The 19,940-nt window shown below is 34.5% G+C and overlaps 1 protein-coding gene across 2 annotated transcripts in view; it reads right to left on the reverse strand.

Moving 5' to 3' along the window:
* GPC5 (glypican 5) overlaps window positions 1–19,940 on the reverse strand; it is a 1,280,510-nt gene that overhangs the window by 1,014,929 nt on the left and 245,641 nt on the right. For both annotated transcript variants that reach the window (XM_073212456.1, XM_037024987.2), the window contains one exon: window positions 13,851–14,545. In XM_073212456.1, coding sequence (XP_073068557.1) covers window positions 13,851–14,545 — 695 coding nt within the window. The remainder of the gene's footprint in view (window positions 1–13,850; window positions 14,546–19,940) is intronic.

Genomic DNA, 19,940 nt, shown 5'->3' on the forward strand with positions numbered 1-19,940 from the left:
TCCTTGACTCCCACTCTCCCCGTTACGGCCATTCACATCTATCCCTTCCCAGATAATCAAGTTCAACAAGCCATTATGCATCCTTTCATATTTTTCTCCATGTTCACAGGCCTATTTTCTTTGCATGTAAATCCATTCACATACACATGCACATGCACACACACACACACATATATATATTTGTATGTATTTATAACCATAAAGACAGCTTAGGTAAAAATCAAATGCTTTATAAGAGCAGGATCATATTGTATGTGCTCCCATTCATTTCCTCAATCCTATAATTTCACATAAAAATCCTTTCACATCAATTGATACAGCTTAAATTCATTATCTGTATGCTTGTGTAACCCTCCTTGATGTGTTTGCATCCTAATTTATTGAACATTCCCCCATTGTTGGATATTTGTTTCCAGTGTCATGGTTAGAATGTTGCTGGGAATGTAACATCTTTGTACAAAGTCTGAATACTGGCACTGATTTTCAGTACAACAGAATCAAGAAGTTGGACTGCTGGGCCAACATCTGTGAAAGAACTCCAGGGTAGCTGAGGATGGAGAGGAATTGCTGATAAGAGAATAAGATTGAGACATGTTTAGAAGTCAGGCCTACAGGATCTTGATGGTCATATTAAAGAGATTTGTCAAGCATAGCATTGAGGCCTTTACATTCTTGGAAAAATGAGGTTACAATTGATTCTTTTTCAAATGTTACTGTGGTGACCCTATAGATGGGATAGAGTAGTGGAGGGAAGGGGGAGATCTAGTAAGATTAGACTAATCAGGACCCATCTGCCTCCAATCATTCAAGCAATCATGGATGGTGGTATGTGTGAGAAATCCAAGCATATCTGAGGTTAGAATGTGAAATCAGTAAGACAGGACTAGAAATTTGGTGGACGGTAAAGAAGATGTGATGGATGATTCCTAGGTTTCTAAGTGGATGTACTGAGCCACAGGATACCAAAGAGTAACCAGGTTTGGGAGAAAAAGATTTGTGGATTTATAGGTTTTAAAGAGTCTTTGGGATATTCAGAGAGAAAGTGTCAAGTAGAAAACTACACAGATAGGTCTGTTGCTCAGAGGCTGTCTTGAATATATGTATACACAGTGATAATTTAACCTGAGAAATCAACTCCTAGCAAGCCAGTGTGACGAGGATTCACAAAGTGACTCTAGGAATAAACCATTTTTCATGTCCCAGAAACCTGAAACATCTGGCAGAGAATGCAAGGTTATAAAGGAAGGGAAAAAAAGACATCACTGTCAACTACACTCCTTTTTATCCTGGGAGTCATGGAAAATGGTGAGAAGGGGGAAAACTGAAAAGAAGACGACAGGTGCTGTCATCAGCCAGCCACGTCTGATTATCAAGTCAGTAAAGGAAGATTTTTTAAAAAGCAGAAGAAGGCTTTCTTACTTATTTCAGTTTTATCATAAACATGAAACTGCTCTTAGTTATTTTATTTTTTTAAATCCCTCTTGTAAATTAAAACAAATGCTTTTGTTTTATTTTTATTTGCATTTATCTCTTAGTTTTAATTCAGTTTCTTTCCTTCACCAATCTTAACATTTCAAAAATGGCAATTTAGTAAAGTTGAAAATAGGAGTGTTTTTTGTTGTCTCAGAACAAGGAAAGACTTGTTCTGTATGAAACATGGTAGGAAACCCCTGAAATCCGTTTGTTCTAAAGCTGATGGTCAGTGTGAGAAAAAGCCAACACCAGTCAGAGGAGGCCAGACTGTAAGGTGAAAAAATTCTATATATTATTTGCTGGACTGGAACACAATCGTAGGGTTTCTGGACACCCCAGTGTGGAAATAAGTGAGGAAATAAGGACCCTCTATCAAGGACACTGATGACTGTGATGTGCATTTTTAATTGCATAGATTATATTATTTCTTGATCAACAAGTATTGAAAATACAATATTCTAATCAGTATCATCATGGATTTTTAACATATTTATGAAGTGTTCCTATCTTTATCCAAGTTAGTATGGGAACACAAGTCTGTCCAAAAAATATATATATATATATATAAAATGTATATATATATATATATATATATATATATATATATATATTTAAACAGAAGTTTTACATTGTTTTGGTGTGTGGTCTGAACTACAGAATTCATCCTAATAGTCCTTATGAATATATTATAACTCTCAGTTTATATAGATAAGGAATTGAGTAAAAATGGTTGAAGTTAGAAGAATGGGATACAGACAATGATATTCGTCTCAGATACGTTCACTCATCTTTCTATGGACAAAGAACACTTTTAAAAGGTCTAGAAGGTATTTAGTCTGCTATTTTCACATTGCTACAACTGGGGAAAAAACAGTTCAATCAAATTCACATTAAGTTTTCAATCGAATTCAGTTTCTGGGTTGTGTTCCCAGTGTCCACAGTAAATTCTAAGGTGACTGACCCTCTCTACTGGGAGGGGTTACATCTGAGGATCGCAGCTGCCGGGAGTCCAGCTCTGCACTTGGCACTACCTGGCATCATGCCAGGCTCCAAGGCCTTCCAGTTTCACCCAAAGTGATTTACTTGCGGCCAAAGCCCCAAATAAATCATGAAACATATCTCTGCACAGGATTTTCCAAAGTGTTTTTACCCCAGAAAATCCATAATGTGTCCAGGCAAAAATGAGATCTTGGTTAAATGCACACTGGAACTGTTCTACGTAATATAGTTAATGGATATTTTAAATAGCAGGATTCATCAGAGCCTTTGACACAATAATCTTCATGGAGCTAACTTACAATACTCTAGGAGATGAGTATCGTATGTTTTTTCTCCAAACCTCAGGTCATGCAACATTTTTTCAAAGAACTGCTACTACTAACGTCTAAAAGAACAGTGGTGTGAATGGTAGTATACAGTTTAAAAAACTTCCTCAGATGAATCACGAGGATTCTATACACCAGCAGCAGGTCTGTAAAATCTAAAACACATTCAGGCAGGCAGTGCCTCATTCCTGCTCTGGCTCCCCAGCCGCTCTAGTTGCCCTATTACTAAACCTCTATATGAAAAGCAGAAGCTCAAATGCGCAGTGTTTGCCTTCCTGGGCTGAGAACTGGCAGGTGGAAAACATGACGTAGGACCACTCCCGGAACTACGTAGATAATACGTACGTCTCTCCAGATTTGTTTTAACGTTTATTATTTTTCCCTTGCCCTTCTTTCCAATAACCTAATTTGATAAATGGGATTTTGACTGGGCTTAAGATATAATGCAGATTTAATATTAATGAGGCCAGAGTATTTATCTACATAAAAGTTTAAATGGAAATATTTTGTGCATTCATTAAAAGAATCATAGATTATCACAATCGTCTTGCTGTGCTCTCATGGGAGATATGAAATGTTAGTAATTTAAGATTCAATGAAAAATTGTAAATGCCTGAAATTAAATGTTATACAGTGCATTAATCAAGAAGTTTCTACTTTGGAATTTGGAGGTCATTTCAGTTCAACAAATATTGCCAGACACTTTAATAGGCACTGGAGATAAAGACATGAAAAAGATCCAGGGAATTCTCTGGGCAAGATTCCAGTTTGATCGGTGACATGCACACGGAAGAATATGCAAGTCCACGTGGGGCTGAGGGGAGTGAGTGCTATGTTTTAATCTGGAACATGAAAACAATAGGAGGCAGGTCAGAAGAAGGGGAATGAGACTGATGAGTGAGACTGTATTATCACAACACAGAGGACCTTCTAGACTATGCCAAGGAGTTTGGATTTTTTTTATTCAGACACAAAGACCAAGGTGGAATAGAGAGATCAATCTGAGACAATTCCAATCGTCCAGGCAATGTAGGAGAAAGGCCAGACTTACTGTTGATCAATAGGCACTCACCAAAGAACTCATATCCATCCAGACTTAGACCCTAGAGATACTGTGATGAATACAATAGACAATCTCTGCTCTCTTTCAATATAAACTATAAATGAATAATGAAGTAACTGGATATATGCAAACTGCTGTAATGGAAAAGTCATGATGTTACTGGTATATATTACAAAGTTCCCTAACCGTTTCTGCCAGGAGAAAGCTTCCCAGAGTTAGCAGTATCTAAGATGAGACCAAAACCACAAGCAGCATTACCATGAACTAGATCAAGGTGTTAGGGAGCATGGTTGGAGAAGAGCCTATTTCCAAAAAGATCTGACAAGAGTCAAGAGAGAGGATTGTATGCTAAAGGAATCAAGAGAACTCCAGCATGGCTAGAGCAAAGAATTACAAGAGCAGTATGAAGTGAGGTCGCACTGGTAGTAAAGGCCAGATGAGAAAAGCACTAATAAAAGGCTTTGGGATTTTATTCCAAGATCAGTTGGAAGCCACTGAAGGATTTTAAGCATAATCTATTTTATATTTGGAAAGATTATTCTGACTTCTGCATGGACAGTAGGCTAGAGAAGCTAAAATGGTTATGGAAACTGAGTCCACTGCAAGTTCTGTCGGTGCAACTGTACCCCCAGCTCCTAGATTCCCACCGTCTAGTCGTGCCTGGTACATTGAAAGCACTCAGCACGTGCTTGTGGAATGTTTGAATAAATGAGTAAGATTTTCCATCTATACATTTTATCTGACCCAAAAATTTCTTGACCAAGAAAAGCAGTTTGTCAAGGTCTGAAAGTTTACTATCTGGGGGGAAAACACATTTCATATACGGGGGGAAAGTTTTTCTCTGAAGGACCTTGCAGCATTAATGAGAAAATATCTCTAAAACTATTTTTGGTGTGTCATTTGGATGATAAATGATAAGATATATCGTCCCTCTGAGTTTTCAAAGCCTCAAGAAACATATGCCAACAAAAAGGACAAACCTATAAATGGAAATTATTTACTGGAATATGCCAGTTCTCCATCTGCATGAGTCCAATTTCAAAATTACACATCATAACTTTTTATAACAGCTTTATTGTTGTATAATTCATGTGCCGTAAAATTCACCTTTTTGAAATGTTTAATTCCATTAATTTGACCATGTTGACAGAGACATGCAACTATGTAATTTTACAATATCTTTATCACTGTCCCCTGTAAAAATAATCCTATAAGTATTAGCAATAATTCTCCATTCCCCCACCAGCTCTTGTAATCACTAATCTACTTTCTGTCTCAACATTTTCACTATTGTAGACATTGTATGTGAACAAAATCATATAGTGTGTGGTCTTTTGTGACTAACTTCTTTTATTCAGCATAATGTTTTCAAGGTACAATCATATTGTAGTATGAATCAGCACTTCATTCTTATTTTATTGATGAATAATATTCCATTGTATGGTCATAAAACATTTTATTTATCCATTCATCAACTGATGAACATTTAGGTCATTTCTACTTTTTTGGCGATTACGAATAAAGCTGCCATGTTGATTTATATATTTTTTAATTAACATATGTATTAAATTCTCTTGGGTATATGTCTTGGCCTCCAGGTCAAATAGTAACTCTATGTTTAACTTTATGAGGAACAGACAAATTGTTTTCCAAAGTGGCTATACCATTCTACAATCCCTCCAGTGATGTATGAATGTTCACATTTCTCCACAGCTTCACCAACACTTGTTATTATTGATTGTTTATATTATAGCCATCCTAGGGATGTGAAGTAGCATCTCATTATCTCATTGTGGTTTTGATTTTCATGTTTGTAAGGACTAACAATGTAGAGTATCTTTTTGTATGCATGTCAACCATCTGTATACCTTCTTTGAAGCATATCTATTTAAACCTTTTGCCTGTTTTTATGAGGTTATTTTTTATTGATGTATTGTCTAATTGTACCAATTAGTCCCTCAGTGTAAACATTAGTTTGGGGAGTATAATACATAAAAGAGGTGTCTTATTTCTGATTTTAAAGCAAAGGCTTCCAGTAATTCCACTATGCTCTTGGAATTATGCAACTGTTACAACATTTTTCAGTTTTCCCTATCTGTTACATTTTATCCTTAATGTGTATGTTTCTTTCTATTATGTTTGTATCTTGATTTATTGTTACATGTATATTGATGCAATTTGGCACATTCTCAATGATAAATACTCATTATGAAATACACCCTTTATTATTACAAAGTATATTGTTTCTTGTTTGTTTGATTTTTCTGTTTTGTTTTGTGTTTCCATTGCTGTTCTGTATTCACTCTCTAGGAACATCCTTTCCAACTCTCTGCTGACATGTTTAGACCGACTAACTCCACTCAGGCCTCCAGGGTAGGAATATGACCCAGCAGCGGCAAGTCAGAGTGTGTAGCAGATGCCTCGGGGAGAAGAGAAGGTCCGAACCAGAGCAATACGCAGAGCAAGGGAATTTTGATCAGTGAGAGAGAAGCCTAATACTTCTTACTAAACTAGAAAACGATGAGCTTAGACGTTTTATGTCCTACCTTGTTAACCCTTGGGAAACATAAAAGCTTTTCTTCTTGAAAAGTAGAGAAAAATTCTGGTGACATTTATGAAGAAGTAGATTAAGTCAGATCTTCAGTTATCTGTCCCATTTGACTTTTTAGTTATATAGTCTAATAACCATCCCCTTCCTTAGGACAGTTGAAATGAATGTGAGTTTCTGTCACTTCCCACCAAAATAATTCCATCCATTATAAGCAATAATTTTTCTAGTGTCTTTTTGTTTTGTCAGTGTGTTAAGTCAAACTATAATTTTCAAAAAGATACAACTCTAAAACTAATATGTAATAAACAGTTATAAAATATTTCTTCAATTATTTAATGAAGACATAAAGCTGCTTGAAGGAGATTAGCATGATAGTCAGTGAGAGAAGGAAATGGGAATATTACTCTGTTAGATGCAAAAAGGAAGATTAATATTGTTTAGGTAAATAAAATAATAACTGCAGTTTATTTTCTCAATAGATAAAAATAACTTGTAACTCAACAGGACAGAAATTATTTGCAATGCATCAATCTTCTATAAAACAATATCGAAATTTACAGAGCACGGAACAGCCCTTATAGTAAAATAATAAGTAAAACCGAAAACACTACACTTAATCAGAAATGACTGAGGTGATTTGCCCTATTAAATCATCAAAAGAATATGGAGTAAAGTTTTGCCTTCTTTTCACTCTTTGGATAACTGTTTTACAATACTTACTATTTTATTGAGGGAAATTATAACTATATAGCATTTGACAATATAGTAGATTGTTATTAGAGTCATTCTATACCCATTTGGAGGATAAAAGTTTCCTATTGCTGGAGGTCACCTTTAAACACCCAGTTCTTGGTGTTCTCTCAACTGTGATCTCCACCATCAAATATCTACTGTTGATGGAATGAGCTGGGATCTTCTTCAGATGAGATGATTCATATTGTACAAACAAATACAGCTCAAGAGTCATGCAGAGTTCAGTAAATATCTGAACACTGACCCTCTCTTGCCCTACAAAGTACCTTTCCCAGCCTTCTATTTCTATCACCATTGACATTTACTTTGGGTAATTTTGCAACAATCTCACCAGTGATTTCAATAGTGCCTTTTCTGCTTATTTTAGTCTCCAGATGGACACAAAGTTTTTTGTGTTCATTCCATTTCCTGGAATAAGGAAACAGCAAGCTTCCTCCAGAAGAATAAGATAGAGCTGTATGGTTTAAATAGTGATCTCAAAATGAAAGCATAGAAAGAATTGAGTAAAGTGGGATTGAATAGCCTGGAAAGAAGACATCAGGCAAAGATGCAGAATAATAGCCTTCCAATATCTGAAGTCTAAGATGGCCAAGACTTAGTCCCTGTCTTCCAAGTGAATCTAGGGTACTATGAAGGCAATTTAGGATGCAGATGTTCATTCACCATAAGTGAACTTTCCACTGTTGAATTTTCCAGCAACTAGAGCTGCCCACAAATGTGATAGGTCACTGCTCTGGGAGGTATTTGTCCAGATTTCCCGTTATTAGCCTTCAGATCTTCATAAGACACTTAATTTTTCCTCTCTTAGGAAATCAGGTAGAAATAAAGAATCATGATTACCATATTTATTCTCAAGTAATTCATACCACAATCTTTCTCAGAAAGATGAAATCACAAATTAATCATGCAACATTTTCAAAGTCTAATGAAATATCTCTTCTTAAATTATACAAGCTCTCTATCTAGTGTGTTCCTAAAAAATGTAGATTTACCTCATATAAGATACATGGATTTTGACTGACCCTCACCACTGCCAATGACTTCTAGTTCAGGTGAGATTAACAAAGGGCCAAATTGATCCCCATGATCAAGCCTCCCTTAATTCACACATCCAGGGGACAAAACTCCAAAATATGAAGGATTCAAATCTAATCAGGCAGTGAAGAAAATTTTTACCAGCAGAGGTTGAAAATACTATAAAAATATCTCAATATGTTGTAATATTTATTTGAATAGAGAATCAGTGGACAACAGAATTATTCTTTGACTTAATTCTAGCTAGTACATTTTTGCCGCATTCCACATCTGAAAAGAACTGAGAGAACTCACTAATTATTGCTACATGCTACTGTCACCAATTCCATAATTGCAAGCTCTCTGCCACTACTTAGTGTGAAGAATTAAGTTACTGAAAACCTTTAGAATACATAGAATGATAGAGCTGGACTGGATGATCCCATGGTCTAATAAATATTCCTTTTTCTTCTTTATTAGCTTATAGATTGTACAGTTTTGAGTTAGCCCACTATAATTTCTTTTTTTTCTGACCTGTCTTTTACCCAGGAAGTTTATATTTTTCCCTTTCAATTGCTACTGATTTAATTATTAAGCCTTTCCCTTTTTTCTTGTCAAGCTCCAGTCTAACTTCTCAGAAGAACCAGTTCATTTGAACAATTATTAATCACAACATCAGCCTACCACTGAAGTTAAAACAAAAATGAGGCAAAGGTAAAAATGGTAGCTTACATGAGTGAAAGCACCTTAACAAAAAGTTTGCTTCAGAAAAAAAATGCTTTCTAGGCTTTTTTGTATTTCATGGATCTGCTGGAAGAGGTCATCAAGAGGATATAACTGTCGGTTGACACATGAGCTGGAGCCAGACAATTGGAGGCTACCTACCTCTCTCTGGTCTTTAAAATGTACATTCCCCTTACCATTTCCACACTAGGAACCATTTCAAGGATGCAGCCTTGAGAGAGTAAAATGTTGCCTAAACCTTATTTGTTTCATCATCCCTACTATTCAAAATTTCATACACAGTGAGTTTTAGGAAATTGAATATCACATTATAAAAGAAATAAGATAAAATTAGTACTTTACCATAAATAATCCAAGCTCTTATCTTAATTTTCCTTTCAATTTATATAGATATAGATAAATAGATAAATAGATAGATAGATAGATAGATAGATAGATAGATAGATAGATAGTAGATAGATAGATAGATAGATAGATACCTAAAGATGTGATTAATTTATTGTGCTTTCATTCTACAGATTCACTTAAAGGTAGATGATGAATATGTAGATATTGAAATGAGATATTTATCTTAACAACATAGCTTAATTAGAGTGCATTAGTGTCTACAATTCACCTTAAACTCAATTTTGATAGGTATTAAAATTGAACTAGAGAGCTATTCTAAAATAATTTGAATGCAATCAGCTGGATCTCTATTCATAGTGCATAGGTAAGAGATGTGAAAAGTTGATTATCTATTCAAAAATAGAGAGTGGGACTTTTATTTCTTGGAAAGTATGCTTCTGAACCCATTACAGACTTAAAAAATATTCTGTGGTGGTAACCCCCAAGATGGCAACAGAGGAGACTCCTAATTTCCATAGGAATGCGCCTCCTCTCTCAGATACACAGAATATAAAGCTACACAAAATATAATTCCTCTGAAAGAAATCCAGAAACTAGCTGAGTGACCCATACACACTGGGCAAATGAGAAATACACATCAAAATGTGACAGAGTGAGACACACTCTCACCATACACCTCACACCCAGCACAGTGTCACACAATCTGGACAACCTCCAGCTCCCAGCTGTGGAAACACAGAACACCAAGACCTAGGAGATGCAGCCAAAGCAGTTCTAGGAGGGAAGTGCATAGTGATAAACACCTTCATTAAGGAAAAACAAGATCAGAATTAAAAAGCCTAAGTTTACACCTCAGGGAGATAGAAAAAGAACTAAATTCAGAGTTACCAAAAGGAAGAAATAACAAAGATCAAAGTAGAAATAAATGAGAGACCAGATGAACAATAGAAAATAACAAAATTAAGAGCAAGTTTTTGAAAAGATAAAAAAATAGCAAATCTTTAGCTAGACTAAGGAAAAAGAAGACTCAAATAAAAATACAAGTGAAAGAGATGTTACAAATGATGCCACAGAAATACAAAGGATCATGAGGGGACAATGAACAATTTTACACCAACAAATCGGATAACCCAGAAGAAATGAATAAATGCCTGAAAACATAGAACCTACCAAAACTGAATCATGAAAAAATAGAAAACCTAAACAGACCAATACTGAGTAAGGAGACTGAATCGATAATGGAAAACATTTCAACAAAGAACATTCTCACTGGTGAATTCTGCCAAATATTTAAAGAAGAATTTTATTTTTTCAATTATGTCTCAGTAAAGCTGAAAAATGAATTGTTTCTAAAATTGTATAGAATCAAAGTTCACCTGAGTTTCTCAGTAATTTTTGTTCCATTGAGAAGATATTGAAATATTGACATTAACCCAGGTTCTGCATTCTCATTCCTTTAATAAGTTAAAGAATTAAATTATATTAATAAGTAATGAGCTAACTGCAATTTATAGCAAATATAATTTCAAAAAATACTAAGTTTTAATTTACAAAATGAATAAATGATTTCCTAACAAGAAATTGCTCAATCATTCAATCTTATTTGAATGATTCCTTTTTGGGAAACCATTTTCATTAATTAATTATAAATTAACATTCATTAATGTTAAAACACATTATATTTGCATATTTTCTGAAAATTCCATTGTTTTTTCAATCAGAAGATCTTCACAATTATTTGCTTACATTAAATGCCAACTTTAAATATTCTTTTAACTCTATGCTACAATAAGAAAGGGCTATTTACTTTGGGAATATTTAATACCAAAAATCAATTAAGTATTTATAAATACTACAATGTGATTATGCTTGGTAGAATTTCAACGCCATGCACAAGGTATTAATATAACTGTGAGGGCCCACTTTAGTCTCACAAGAACTCTATGATGTAGGTATTGTTATTGCCCTTTTTCACCAAAGAGGAAAATGAAGCAGAGATTAAATAATGCAATACCCAAACTCATAGCTGGTAAGTGGTAGGGACACATGTGAAATCCAGTCTGACAGTAGAGACTGTACTTTTAACCTCTATAATTTGCTGGCTCTCTGTTCATGCTCTATTTATAATCACCAGAGTAATTCAAAATTAAAATACTCTCTTAAAATTTTAGGTTTTGTTTCTCTAATGGCTTACCAAACATATTTAAAATATTCTCAGGAAACAGAATGTGGGTTTTTTTCACTAGTTAAAATTCATCCAATGAGAGTGTAATACATTATGTACCTCTATAGATTTCTTACGTAGAAATATGTATTTATTGAGACTAGATTTGGAAGTACTAGATCTCAGAGAGACCACTTAAGGAATGTGAGAAAGTCATTATTTGCTGGCTCTCAAGTGATTTACTTTGAATTTGTTAAATTCATTGATGTGTGAACTGGTTATCAAAGCTTGTAAACAGTTTATAAATCACTCTGAAGTTGGCAGAAATAAATATTAATGAGACAGTTTTCAAGAAATTTAAAGTCAGTTTCCCCTTTTTGTCACCATAAGTAAAGAAGAATCACAGTTGTTTTATTTAGAAAAAAACCTACAATTGATTAGTATTAATTTGTGTTCCCCAAGATAGCCATAGGGCTATTTACTATATGAAATTGAACTATTTGTTTAAAAGAAAAGCAAATCCACCTAGGAGTTTCATAAGACAAATTTTTGTTTAAAATGTTATAAAACACAAACACAATGATGATTCTAATCCTTTGAGATATTAACTAGTTTTACTAAGATTTGCTCAGGTATGGCCTCCAAGTAGGGAAAGAGAAAAGCAAGCACCTCAGATACTAAGTGCCTACCAATATCACAGCCTTAATGACATTATCCCATTGAACCAGGACTTTCTTCTTCACAAAGGACAAAACAGACTCAATGGGCTTTTAGTAGCTTTCCCAGGCCACGTGACTAACAAGTAAACAAATTCAATATTTGAAACACGTCTAACTACAAACCTGTGTTATTTTAGTCTTTGATACAGGAAAGCATAATTTTCTACCTTATTGTTTTAAGGATATAAAAAAGCCCTCCAGACCTCCAAAATATATAATAAAAAAGTTCTTAAACTCAATTTATTGATACATATTAGAAAAGTCTGGTCCAGAGCAGTTTGGAATGCCCCAAATTAATAATCAAATCTAGACTTGGTTTCCAATTTCTCGCCCCTGTTTTCTCTTTTGGAGATACTTACTACTATAGCATTGACATTTTGTTTCCTGGACCTAAATGCTTATTTCTCATAACACTGAAATACTTGAAATCTTAGAAGTCTTTTATATGCCATTTTGAGTTGGTGCTGGTGCATGCTGGATCTCCCTAAAGGGATAAGCAATTGCCAAAAGCCCAGAACCACTGCATGTGGTCATGACTGAGTTCACTGTGCAAGGACACCCAGCTGAATGGATCATGGAAAGGGAGTGGAAATCCAGCTCACACTCTACCTGCCAAGCATGTATCATGGTGTGGAATCTACCTAAAAAGGGCACCATTTCTAATTTATATAAAGGCAACATATAGGCTCACTCACCCAGGCCCTGAAAAGACCCTGAAAGTTAGGAAGAAAAGGGAAGGAGGTGGTTGGACAAAAATATTTTTCAAATCCTATTTCTATTAGAAATTAATTAAAGGAACTGACTTATAAAGCTAATGATGAGGATGCTTATTAATGCAATAAATCAATGCCAGTTGTAGGGACATATACTTTGTTGGCACTGAGGAGTATAATTTTATTTCAGGAAAAAAGATTCATTAGGATAAATATCAGTAGCATGTCCTATGCACTGCATAGAATATGAGAACTATTATTAAGGGAGCCTATATACTAAGGAATATTTATGAAAATGGCTCTAGAGAAAGTGGGAGAAACAGAAAGCTCTCATGTCCTTTGATTTGATGATTTTGTTTCTTGAAGTCTTCTTGGAATCAAACACCATGATGATGTATATACCACATTTTGCAAATGATCACACCATCCCTGTAGCAACTTCTGGAGAGTCTCTAATGACACACTTTTGAACACTGAGATTCAAGTCTTCATTTAATGAATATATAATTGGTACTTTCTATTTTAATACTGAATACCTTTGAAATGCTAATACCTGCTCATTTTTTTTTAGTACCAGGCACCATACTACATTGTCTGTATACATATTGCCTATCTTCCCAAAAAGAATACTCCCAAAATTTTGTTACTATTTTCTGTTTTTAATGAGGAAACTGAGGCTTGAAGAAGCTAAGGGACTTGCAAATTATTGGCAGACCAGATTCAAATTCATGCCAGTGCTGATTTTAAACCTGAGCCCTCCCTCTCTCTCTCTGAATTAACCCAACTTATGATGTAGGACATAAAAAATATCTTGAATCAACTATGACAACCCATGCATTCTCCTACTATTTCCTAAGTCATTAACTTGTTAAGATGCCATATTTTAAAGGACATAGTGATGTGCTTTTAATCCTTGAACTTTATGTCTATGGATAATCCTCGAGTTCTAAGAAATCAGAGAGGAAATGCAGAGGGCCGCTTACCTGTTCCAGTAACTTTTGTCCATCAAGGTGAGCCTGTATCATAGCATCATTAACAAGCAAGTGGAAGTTCAGGAGCACGTGTTCAATGTCATATGTTCCATGAATGGCATCTGAGAGCTCTTCCAGTGACCGGATGTATGCATGCCAATGTGGGTTAAGCTCTGCCATGTGTGCCAAGCAGCCCCTCATGACATTGAGGCAATATCCCATGCAAGGCTTACTGAGAGTCAAGCCCTGGCAGTGAGGACAGTACTGCATCCTCAAGAGAGCTCTGCTGCACTCTTTGGAGAAGTGCAGATGGTCTGTGGTATTGATGACTTCAATGGCCAGATTCAATGCCTGCAGAAATGTGCGGCTGGGCAGCAACGACCTCCCCAGCTGCCCCATTACTCTTTTGGGAATATTACCAAATGGGTTAATGTCCCGGCGGGCCATCCGGATGCATTCTGAGTATTCCAGGGAACTGTCAGTCACACCAGGATTAATGAGATGATTGTAGACTAGAGGGAAAAGACTGTCAAAGAATCTGTTCACGAATTCTTCAGGATTAACATCCGCACCAAATACGTAGAGTCCTATGTCAGTGAAGAACTCTTGAACTGAAACAGCTGCCTCTAGGGCCATGTTCCTGTAGGTGTTGCAAAAAAGTATACTGGTATAGTTTTCTGCTTGTCTGATGAGATTTTCAAGGGTTTCTGTAATGAAAGCAGAGGTAAAGGATGAAAAGGCTTAGCATTCACGCTAAAACTGTTCATCCATCTGTTCCAGACAGTAAATGAGCTTAATGCATCAAAACTAACTTAACGATCTAAATGGAAATGCTCAGACTACTAAACCCAATTTCACTCTCCACAGATAATGCCTGGTCAACAGTGGACATTACATACACCACACAAGTTTTATAGAGATGTGTTTCCTAGAATCAAATACTTTTCTAAAGTATAAAAATTCAAAAGAAGTTACATGTATTGTAGTTCCTAGGTCCTTATCTATTTTATTCCATAATCATTCATAACCCACTGATAGAAAATCAATGCCACTGAGAAAAAATTTACAATCATAAGTTCATTATTTATAAAAGACAATGACATTAAATACTTGATTCAATACCTACTATTTTTTATAGCTTTTCACTTCTTCTCAGAATGAGAACTAGTACATTACATACTAGTTACGACAAAGATGGCCTAAATTCTCAAATGGAAGCCTGACAACCTTCAGACCTCCAAGAATGTTCAAATTTTAAAAAAAGTAAAACAGTTCATGATTGAATTACCCCTAAATTGTTAAGCTTTGTTAAGCACTAGGAAAGTCATGTGCAATATTAATTTGTGAAAATAAATATTTTCATGACTACCTTCTCAACTAACATCTGTTGTTCTTATCATCTTTTCTGCAAAGAACTTTCCTGTGGGGCATTTTATTTTCTTATTAAATACTGATGCTTCCAAATCAAATTTTCTACAGAAAGAATAAAGAATAATCTACCCAAAAATTAAGGGAGTTGTCAGTTGTATTAATCAGCAAGTCAAGGTTGTATTTCAAAATGACAGTTTTAGGCAGCAGTCAACCACCTTGCATATACTAGTAATTACTTTTTATAATTAGCCTAAATAATGATACAGGAGTGTATCAATATATAATTAATTACAAAATACATCAACAAAGTTATCTGCCATAACCCCAATCCCATAGTTATTTTTTAATTAGGTTGTAAAAGACCACACAATAGTTCAGTAATCAAACCACTGAACATATTATAAAAAGAGATGGAATGACAGTAAAATAAAATGAAATAATAAACAGCAAGGGTACAGGAAGAGCTACTAATGAAGTGGAAGTGTATCATGAATATGCTACAGTGTCCTAAACAAAAAAATTGAAAACGAAAAAAAAAAAAAAACACTTCCATGAAGAGCACAGACAGATAAAATACACTTACCATGTATTCTGATTCTATTCATGGTGGGCCCTAGTGTAATATATCAAGGTATATGCTATAAACTGAATATTTATACCTCATCTGCCAAAAATTCATATGTTGAAACCTAACTCCCAGTGCAACAGTATTTGGGAGTGGGGCGTTTGGGAGGTGATTACAGCATGAGGCCAGGAATCTGTGCTTAATCAGCAGCCAGTGATTCAACCTGGCTTGTTTTTGAAACATTGCCATTGCAGATAATCCATCTATAAACTGTTCTCTCTTCTTTAACAGAGTGGTTCAACAAGCATTCCCCCATGAAAAGTCTGACCCCTCAGCTGCAGTCTCAGCCCCTGTACTCTGCTGTCACACATCTGCAAGAGTAAGAGTGAAAAGTGACTTAAACCTTTGTGATTGGAACCGAAATAAAAGTGGTAAGCTCATTATTTTCAATATTACAAGCTCATTTTTCTCAGTAACTTTGTGTGTGGCTATGAATTGTGAGTTTTGTTGCAAATGATTTTGTTTACCAACTATTGTTAAATAACAATATTTGCAAGTGATTTGGGTTTTTGTAAGATAAAATAAGGATGGAGTCAAAGACCCTCATACAACAGGCACTCTTACATGCTCTCCACCAGGTGAGGTTTTCTATACATGTGTTTCTGTGACTGATAGCTGCCAAATGATTCTCAGTGCAATAAAGGTTGAATGCCACCCCCAGCAATACAAATGTCCCATTTGATTTCTGCTGGCTCTAAATAATGATCAGACACAGTGTTTTTGTGGAGAAAAAAGTTTCTTTATAAATCTCAGTCCCATTAAGTTTTAATGAGTCAGGAATATATGGAATTTATCATTTCAATTGTAGTAACTAACCATTTTGCAAATTAATTTATTGTGAAAGAAATAGTGAAGAGAATATACTTAATAGTTATGAGCATCCAGTCAAAATAAAATCAAATTTAGTATTTCAAACTTCACTTCTTTTGTAAGTTTGTCCTGAATTATTGGTAACAAACTAATTTGACTACTGATTGGGTTAGTAATTAAAAAGTAAATTTCAGAAAAATGTCTGTAATTTTTATTTTACTTTACTTCCGACTAATTTTCCTCTGATTCAGATTTTTTTTAACAAAATTACTGAACAGTTAATTGAGATTTTAGGAATCATAGGTATAGCTACATTTTAAAACCTTTCCATTATCTTCTATGCTTTAAAATTTTAGTTTTCACAGCTATATATTGATTTTACTACCCTTTGAAAGGAGAGAGATTACATGTTCTCAAATATCAACATTCTGACTATTTCTAAAATACCTAAACACAAAATGGCTTTTTGAAATGGACTTATTCTGCAATAATTTTTCACTATGTTAATGACTCATGATAACATTAAGGGTTTTTCTTTCAGTCTGTATTAAATCTGATATTGACACACTCCAGTTAATTGTATTACCTAAACATATGTTAGATATGTATTTTTGAACATACCTAAGCATTTCCCAAATCCAATCAAAGATAAAAACTATAAACAATTGTTCTATATACATTGGTTTTTTTAAGGCTTGGGGAAAAACACACTTCTGTGAATTTCTAGTCCTATTGGCTTCACAAAGTTTTAATATATAAACATATCAGAAACTGAACAATCTAGAAGCCAATCTATTTAATGATTTCACTAAAATTTTTTAATGAAAATTTGGTAAATTCAGCAGTTGAATTTACTAAAATTATTTGTATTAACTCTGAATGTACAAAACTATCACTTAACTTCCCTTCTATGCTTATCATGAAGTTGAGTGTTTTCATTGTATGAAATTAACATTACAATTTTAAGAGGAATTTAAACTCATCAAAAGACTTGTCAGGGGAACAAAATATTTTGCTTCTCTACCAAAGAATAATCTACATATAAAGTCAATGCTTATAAATCCAAGGTAGGTTAGGTACTGAATAATTCATCACATCTACTTAATTATTAAAGAGAAACTATACAGTTCCCTTTATTACAAAGTTTTAATAAATTAGAAAAAAAAACACTCTCACCTAAACTATACAATAGCTTTCTACCGATGTGCTAAAAATTGTTACAGATACTGAAAATAAGTAAACAATTGCTGGGTTTGCTTAGGTATTTAAGGAATAAACTAGAAAAAAAAGCATCATTTTGTTGTATTTCATTGAGAATTTCAGTAAGCTCTTCTTTTCAATGATTTCAGTTCAAGTCTGTCAAGCCAGAAAGCTCCCAAATTTCCTTTTAATGCCTAAGAGTGGTAGATTGAATAAAAAGCTGCAATCTAACTACTGATTGAATAAAAACATAATTTCCCCCAGTTTTATGAGAAAATTAATTTATGTATTATCTCATTAAGTAGAAAGTGAAGTTGGAATGCATGAAGTTATCTGCATCAACTTCAATTTTCATCATTAATATTCAGTGAAAATTTAATAACCAAAGACCTATGAGTAGAAACTTTATATGAAATTTTTCCAGCCCTCATCACCTTTAGAGACATTTTATTATGCATACATCTGATTGCTGACAATTACATTAAGGATTTAAACTTAAATAAAATTGGTGGAGGTCAAATCAGGGAATATTGATTTAAAATTAAATGTGAGCAATTGAAAAATCAGTGAAGATTTATATATAGGCAGGTAGCTTTTTGCAATAGGAGAAAAATAATTTATAGGGTTTTTATTGCTTTAAGATAAAGATGATTTCAAAACATAATAAACATGAAACAATTTATAATAACCTCCACTGAACGATGTGAACACTTTATGACCCTTTTGATATTTTAAGTTTTTTTTAATGTATGAATAATTCACAAAATTTGAAGTGTCTATTATAATTTAAGACCACAGGTATCCTCAAACATAGCAATATAATAGATGAAGAAATATCAAATGATATCAGCCATGGGTCATGATGATTTTACAATGTGTCTCTGAGAAATTTTCAGTTTAAATTTACATATTTGGGCATCACAACTGTGAAGTCACAGATTTTGTTACTGCATCAGATCATTCATTAGTGCGCTGTTGCTTTAGAGCTAGTTTTTGTCAGAAACTGTGTATCGCCCTGCATTGAATTACATAGAACAGGTAGGTAGACACACACATTACAATGAAGTGTAATTCCCTCTGCATTTTATTTTATTTTATTTTTGTTGTTGTTGGTGGTTATTTATCTAATTTTTTAAATTTTTTATTGATGTATGATTGATATACACTCATAAAGGTTTCACATGAAAAAACAATGTGGTTACTACATTTACCCATATTTTGTAGTCCCCACCCATACCCCATTGCAGTCACTGTCCATCAGTGCAGCAAGATGCCACAGATCCACTATGTGCCTTCTCTGTGCTACACTGTTCTCCCCGTGATCCCCCACACCATGTGTACTAAACATAATACCCCTCAATCCCCTTCTCCCTCCCTCCCCCTGCCACCCTCCGCTTTGGTAACCACTAGTCCCTTCTTGGAGTCTCTGAGTCTGCTGCTGTTTTGTTCCTTCAATTTTGTTTTATTGTTATACTTCACAAATGAGGGAAATTATTTGTCATTTGTCTTTCTCTGCCTGGCTTATTTCACTGAGCATAATGTCCTCCAGCTCTATCCATGTTGTTGCAAACTGTAGGATTTGTTTCTTTCTATAGCCGAAGAGTATTCCATTGTGTATATGTACCGTATCTTCTTTATCCATTCATCTACTTACGGACACTTACGTTGCTATCATATCTTGGCTATTGTAAAAATTGCTGCAATAAACATAGGGGTGCATATGTCTTTATGAATCTGAGAAGTTGTATTCTTTAGGTAAATTCCAAGGAGTGGGATTCCCAGGTAAAATGGTATTTCTATTTTTAGTTTTTTGAGGAACCTCCATATTGCTTTCCACAATAGTTGAACTAGCTTACATTCCCACCAGCAGTGTAGGAGGGTCCCCCTTTCTCTACATCCTCGCCAGCATTTGTTGTTCTTAGTTTTTTTGATGCTGGCCATCCTTACTGGTGTGAAGTGATATCTCATCATGTTTTTAATTTGCCTTTACCTGATGATTAGCGATGTGGAGCATCTTTTCATGTGTGTGTTGACGATCTGAATTTCTTCTTTGGAGAAATGTCTCTTCATATCCTCTGCCCATTTGTTAATCAGAT

This window comes from Manis javanica, chromosome 9 (genome assembly GCF_040802235.1).
Source record: "Manis javanica isolate MJ-LG chromosome 9, MJ_LKY, whole genome shotgun sequence".
Lineage (NCBI taxonomy): Eukaryota > Metazoa > Chordata > Mammalia > Pholidota > Manidae > Manis > Manis javanica.